Source organism: Arachis hypogaea, chromosome 3, assembly GCF_003086295.3.
Source record: "Arachis hypogaea cultivar Tifrunner chromosome 3, arahy.Tifrunner.gnm2.J5K5, whole genome shotgun sequence".
Lineage (NCBI taxonomy): Eukaryota > Viridiplantae > Streptophyta > Magnoliopsida > Fabales > Fabaceae > Arachis > Arachis hypogaea.
The window spans coordinates 59,342,094-59,349,554 of record NC_092038.1 but is presented as its reverse complement, the minus strand read 5'-3'; the positions used below and the strand labels follow the sequence as shown (position 1 = coordinate 59,349,554).

At 36.2% G+C, this 7,461-nt stretch overlaps 1 protein-coding gene across 1 annotated transcript; it reads right to left on the bottom strand.

The window, feature by feature from the left end:
- Nucleotides 1–4,452: 4,452 nt before the first annotated feature.
- LOC112777990 (protein FAR1-RELATED SEQUENCE 5-like) lies at nt 4,453–5,631 on the bottom strand. Its single transcript, XM_025822365.1, has one exon. It carries the CDS (start codon nt 5,629–5,631, stop codon nt 4,453–4,455), a length of 1,179 nt encoding a protein of 392 aa, XP_025678150.1.
- Nucleotides 5,632–7,461: the final 1,830 nt, after the last annotated feature.

Below are 7,461 nucleotides of genomic sequence, written 5' to 3'. Positions count from 1 at the left end.
TTATTTTTATGGAACATAGAAGAGAGATAGAACAAAGCAACCTTGTGAGTTGTTGAGCCTTAATGCGTGGTTACACATTATAATCACAAATTTTGTTCATTGTGTGCTATGCTCCTTCTATAATTGTAATCTTGGTTTTGCTTGATTCTTTATTTCCAATGTTTTATGTTTTGAATGCATTTAGCACGGTTGAGGCCATTTTTTTAATTAAACTCTCTCACCCATATGGACCTACCCTTGCATCTACCTTTGTTAACCACTTTTGAGCCTCTTAATCCCTTTGTTCTAATTATTAGCACATCATAACCCTAAGCAGAAAACCATGAATTACCTTGAATTGCATCTTTGATTAGCTTAGGTTGAAGAGTGTGTTTCATTTAAGTGTGGGGGGAATTTTGGGAAACATTGGTAGTGAATGAAAAAGTTTGTATTGGGTGTGTGTTGAAAAAAAATTTTGGAAAATGGGTGCACATTCATGTATCAATTTGTTTTAACCATATGCACTTGTCATAGAAAAAGAAAAAGAAATATATATATATATATATATATATATATATCTAAAAAAATAAAAAAGGACAAAGGTTGCCCCAAAGAAAAGAAAAAAATGTATAAGAAATGCATATGTGGACTTGGATGAAAAAGATGCATGAATGTGTATAAAAAATGTGATTATAGGAAGTTAGGTTGCATGTTTTGTGATTTGGTTGATATAGGTTGACTTGGACACTTGAGCTAATCAAAGATTCAATTCCTTAGTCCACTTAGCCATATTTATCCTACCTTAACCTTAACCCCATTACAACCCTCTAAAGACCTCATGATACTTGCACTCATGCATCACATATTTGTTGATTGTTAGATGAAAAGCAAATCTTTGAAAGCATGATTAGGAGGAGACTTGAGTGATTAAACCCTAAAACACCGAGCGTTGAGAGTGTAGACACACCTAGTGAGGGTTCGATCACTCAACTCTATGTTTTCATACTTCTTATCATGCATTCCTGCAAGTTACTTCATTTTGATGACTTAAATCAATTCTCTAGATTTTAATTGCATTGAGCTACTTCTTTGCTTAGCCTTATATGTCTATACTCTTACTTGAAAATTTGATTGTTTGTTTTCACCAAATCAACAGGAACTATAGATAGATAGATATATATACATAGTATATAGCATAGTTACATGTATATAAGTAGTTGCATTGAATAAGTTGTTTGCCTTTTACCCTTCTCCTTTGATTGTGATTAGCATGAGGACATGCTATTGTTTAAGGGTGGGGAAATTGATGAATCTATATTTGACGATATATTTTGGTTTAATTTGAGTAGATTTCATCACATAAACCCACATTTAATCATCCAAATAGCATGCTTTTATATTTTCTCCCTAAATTTTGCTTAGTTATGAAAACATGCTCTTTTGTGCTTATTTTGACTAATTTTACTCCAGATATCTTCCATTCGATACCTTGATTTTATTTGTGAGTGATTTCAGATGAATAAGGTAGGAATGGCTTGGTGGAAATGGAAGAGGAGCATGCAATTGGGAGAAAGCAGGAAGAAAACAAAGGAGAAGAGCACAGCCATGCGTTGTACGCACAAAAAGGGAATCAGCATGCGTGCGTGCGCACAACCATTTGTGCGTATGCACAGGTACCAGCATGTGCCTCCATCAAAAAATCATGTGGCTCACGATTATGGGGGGTTTCTAGGCCCATTGCTGATTTGAGAGGCAATATTAAGGGCATGTCAACACAAATGAGAGGAGCCAACTTAGAATAGGAAAAATACATAGTAGGAGTAGGAGTAGTGTAGATTCAGAAATTCTCTCTTAGGGTTTTAGTTAGGGTTTATAGCATTTTGTAATTCAAGTTTTGCTTTTGGATTTTTGCTATCTCATTGTAAGTGTTTCTTTAATTTCTCTTTTAATTACTACATTTGTTCTACACTTTCTCATATTTTCATTTCTCTTGCCAATTTATATAATTTTACAAATTTGGATTTCTAGTTGTTGAATTTGATGTTTGGTGCTTATTTTATGTTTGTTTGAGTTTCCTTTATTGATTTTGATCATTTATGGTTCATAGTTTTCATTAATTTCCCAATTTTACCATGTTTTATGATTATGCCCTCTATGTGTTTGATGAAATGCCAATTTTGATTATGGGGTAATTTCCACCCTTTGACTTGGGAAAAATGAGTTTATGGATTACTAGAGCCATAATGTCCAATATTTAGTGATAATTATTGGGTTGTTAGTTGTTATTGTTTCCACTAACGCTAGCTTTTTACCAATTAATTTGGTAAGTTAACTAGGATTTGTGGATTAATAACAATTATGCTTACTTAACCTATCCTTCGATGTTAATGGTTGACTTAGTGAGATTAATCCATCATAATTATCATAGTTGTGATTATGGCAAGGAAGGGAATATCCATAACTCATCCCAAGTCAAGGTTTCATTTATGTTTTGAACCATTTTTCCATCACTTTATAGCATTACTTGTCCATATTACATACATAGTTCTTTTATTCCTTTATTAGTTTATTAGTTGCAATTTTGTTTTGTTTTTTTTCATTTCTTAATTGTTTTCTTTCATCATTGAAAACCCCTTGCTTTCTCACAACCAAAATTGTATGCACTTGTTGGCACTAGTTCCTAGGGAGAACTACCCAGGAGTCTAAATACTCTCGGTTAATTTGAATTGAATTGTGACAATATCTTGGATAAAAATTTTGATTAGGATCAATGGTTGGGTTTGGACTATACTTGCAATGTCAATCCTATTTTTAGTGTGAAAATCCAAACCTATGCTTTTGGTCCTCTATCATCTATTATATCCAATTCTAGAAACTGCATAACACATAACTACTCCCGCTTGTGCAAAAGTTGTATTCCAAAATGTTATCGATATCCGCTCATAAATACAAATTTCTTTTGCCACTTAAGTAGCTTAGGCAAATTATTTTATCCTATACTGGGCATTACCGACATGAATATTTAAACTTATTTAGGTGTGGAACAGGTGACTTAAATATGTAAGGTCTTCTTTGTGTTGACTCTCCATGGTATAAAGCTAGAGTGCCCCTTGCTTTTAAATGATTCAAATGTGGAGTATGGCATCTACAGTTATTTCTTTTAACACCATTTCTCAATCCAACTGAGACAACTACATATGCAATTAATCACTACAACAATTCCCTCCAAAAGCGAACTTGCCTTTCTGAAAAACACCTGTGATAATTAAAAATAGATAATGGTTGCAGATAAAAGTATTGCAGATAAAAGTAGATAATCGTAGTGTCACTGGAGCTGCAAACACAAGCCCTTCACAATCAAACTAGTAAAACTATCAGAGGTAGCACTCATAAAATAGAAATTTGTTTTGTAGGTTAAGCCAAAAATTCAACAAATTCCCTATCAAACAATACCAAATGCCTTTCCAAGTGAAGCAGTGAACTTAACCACTTTAACCTAAACATGAACAATAAAACAACAAGACCATGTTAATTTAAAAGTCTAGAGTAAGTTATCCAGGAACTCAAACAAATCAATTGTGAACCTTTACCCTGGGAACGACTAAGCAATTCATGAAGCATCACAATCTTTGAATAACCATGAGATATTCTATTTAAACCCTTGGAACGAACAAGCAATTCATGAAGCATCACAATCGTTGCATAACCATGAGAAATTCTATTTGAACTAAAGGTATCCTAGTAGGTCTTCAATAACATTAACGTCAAACTTGAATCTCCCAAACGACAAACAAATGCATCAAAACTCAACTGGTAAAATTTACAAATAAATTAATTAAAACTCAAAATCCACGTGACGACATCTTCAGCCGAAAGGACCACAAGACAATGGAACATACTTCATGTCCAACAACCCCACATTGATTTTGCAAATACTATGTATCCCGGCCCCTTTTCCAGCCACGGCTCTGGCTTCTCCTCGACCTAGAAACTGATTCCTGCAACAAAACCAACATGTTCTTTAATAGGGAAACATATGGCAATTTAAGAAGCAGCATGAACAAACTAAAAGTAAATGCACATTGTAGTCAATTTTAAGTTATAATTTGATTATGCAATCTAAACTTGATAATTATGGAGCACAATATCGATGTCATTTATAAAGAAGAATCAAACTTCGTCTGCATTGTCTTCATCTACCAAACAGTTGCGGCGGTCATGATCGAACCTAAAGCACCTTCTGCAACGTCTCCCATTCTTTGCATTAGTGTTGCCTCGAGGAGCACCTTTTGACCTTATGATATGAGGATTTCCAAAGTCAATGTCATTTCCAACAAGATGTGCATGTCCACCCTTGTCGCCTATGTAGCACATGGACTCTAACTCGTTTGACATCTTCGCAACTATATTCACCACTTTTTTGTAGGTTTCTGAACCCTGTGCTGCCAAGAAGCACATCTTCAAACAAGCAGCCTACAATGCACCGTACCTAATACGAAATGCCCGGTCCAGATCTGACTGGACCTCTATTGTGCTAATTATATCGGATTTGGCATCTTTACACCACCTCTTAAGAACCAATCGATTGGGCAACTCTTCTATGTCCAGCTCTTTTAGAACGCAGAATATGTGACCACAAAGAATACCTACACTATTCAACAACTTGCATGAACACTCGAACTTGTCAGAACTCTTATCATATAGCACCACATGGACACGATGTGGCTTTCTAAACTTCCTCAGCATAAACTTCTCAATGCTACCAAACCTATCCTTGTATAGTACAATCATCCCACCAACACTCTCGATTTGTTCCTTTACCTCGAAGAATATTTTCCTTGTGTACAACTTACTAGCCAACCGCTCAAGAGACTCCAATCCGGTCGTCAGCACAGGATCAGTATACAATGACTTGTAGTCCACAATGAACTCGTTGTTGCGGTAATCTTTAACAACACGATCCAGGTTCTCTACCAGCTCAAGCAGGCAATTTTCAGATTTTATAAATTTCTTTAATGATGAGTTGATACCCTCACATTTGGATGTTGTTCGCAAGCCTGCACAAAATTTGTCGCACAAGTAAGCATGCATCCACTGCTCCTTTTTCTCGTATGTGCTTGCAATCCAATCATTATCCTCCAACCCAAAGCTATGGACCATTTCTGCCCAGTAATCTTCAAAGTCCTTAACATCAAAACGGACGTACACAGCTGTCTTGAACGCAGCACAGAAATCACTATCTTTTATTTTTTGAAGTGCATTCCGAGCAAGGTGCCAGCTACAGAGTCGATGGGTCGCGTTAGGGAACTTACTCCGAATCGCCTCCTTCATACACTCGTCACCATCTGTGACAACAACTTTTGGCTCCTTACTCTCCATAACCTCCAAAAAATAGCCCAACAACCATTTATATGATGGAATCTTTTCATCCTCTAGCAAACCAAATCCAAACATAATAGTCTGCCTATGGTGGTTAGTACCAGAAAAAATAACCAGAGGCATGTTGTATAGATTCTTCTTGTAAGTGGAATCAAATGCCAACACATCTCCGAAGCACTTATAATTATATTGCATGTGGCCATCTGACCAAAAAAGATTACCTAGATGCTTCTCAACACAGTACGAATATTTTACAATTGCTAACGGATCCATCTCAATCTTACCCTTTAGATAACTAATTGTTGCCGCAGCGTCCCATTCAACAATGCGGGATTGCCAAACATCATCCATATATTATACAAATCCTTCCTGATAAAGTTGACATTCCGATATCCACCACACAAGTGAGCAAAGAACCCCATGATTTGAGTTGTCTGGAATCCAGCCTCTTGCATGCTGTGTATGTGAGCTTTATTTCCATCAGTCAGCTTCCGATGCGGCACCATTACGTTGGTGAAATCTAGTGGGGCCAAATCATGACTATAATCCACAATAAACGTTTTCATCCTCCACTTTCTAGAACTCATGTCCAAGTATACAACATACTTGGCATAACAATAGGTTTTAGTCTCTGCTTTATGAGCCCTCTTCCTATTGACCCTCTCATAGTGCTTCTTCTCATGCAAACCTTGTCGATTGCAATAAAATAACTTCCGCACGATATTCCCTTCCTCATTTTTCACAGAATCACCCTTTCGTACAGCGAATCCAGTCGCTTTCGTAAAAGCCACAGATGCTTTATACGCTTCTTCCACACTATTATACTCGGCTGATTCCAATGCGGTGGCAATTAAAACCGTTAATCCCAATTCTTCGTCACCATATGGATTGTCAGCCACAACGTGTATTCCTGTTGGTACCGGCATGGAACCCTCATCACCAGCCACTGAACCATCTTCTCTATCCCCCGCTACCGATTGCCCTTCCTCTGTCTCTAGTGACTGTGCAACACTTCCTTCATCATCATCTGTTGATTCCATGCTCCATCCATCAGTCCATTGGACGGAGAAATCAACTGCCTTCTCCATGGCTTTCCATCTCAAATCGGCAGCACTGTGAAAAGAAATTCTCATTCTAAAAAAGGCTAACTATTAATACCAAAGACCAGGGACAAGATATCTGATTAGCAGAATGACTAATAGGACAGATCAAAAGCGGAATTAAATTAATTACTAAAATTAAATTAATCACTATCAACAAGACAAAAACAACATGCAGGATATTGGCTACGAAAGAACATCATAACATGGTACGATGAATTAAATTAATAACTAGCAACAACACAAAAGTACTATGCACCATCATGGCTAACAAGGAAGATGATAAATTTGTCCATTAAATTAAACTAACTGATTTAAATTAACCATAACAGCTAAGAATAAAGATGAACTCATTTGCTACAATAAACTAATTAAAATCCACAACACAAAAAAAGAATGCAGGTCACAAAGTTAGTGTAAACGTTCTCCACACAGAGGAATTCTTCTTAGGATTTAACTGGGCATTTAAGTTGGCAACATGCCGATTCATCGTCAATCATACAGGAGACGAATGTGATGCAAAGAAAAAAACAAATCAAAGGTTACACTTACCTCAGATCGAAGGGGGCTTCGACGTCGATAGCCACCCACACAACAGCGAACGTCACGGACCTGGAATGAGGCTGAGTGCCTGCATATACTGTGTATTGTAACGACCCAATTTTTAATATGTCTAGATCATACCGGAAACTAAGCGCTACCAATTTGTCTTCCTAATTGTTATCTATTATTTATTATATGAGCCTGATTCGTTGTTAAAACCGTAGTTAATTTGCGAGGTATTTTTTTTTGAAAACATTTGAATTAATAGACGGAATCATTCATAATCATTCCACAACTAATAACAGATAAAACAGTTATCAATAACTACACATAAATACATCACAAGCAGTTAATAACATTCAGTGATCCAGCCTTTATTTAGGTATAGACTTTTAGGTAGAACACCCCTAGATATAACTAGATAATAACTATATACATATATATACATATAACATTCCAG

Excerpts from the sequence above, each read along its gene's own strand:
- LOC112777990 (XM_025822365.1), bottom strand. The coding sequence starts at position 5,631 with ATGGATCCGTTAGCAATTGTAAAATATTCGTACTGTGTTGAGAAGCAT.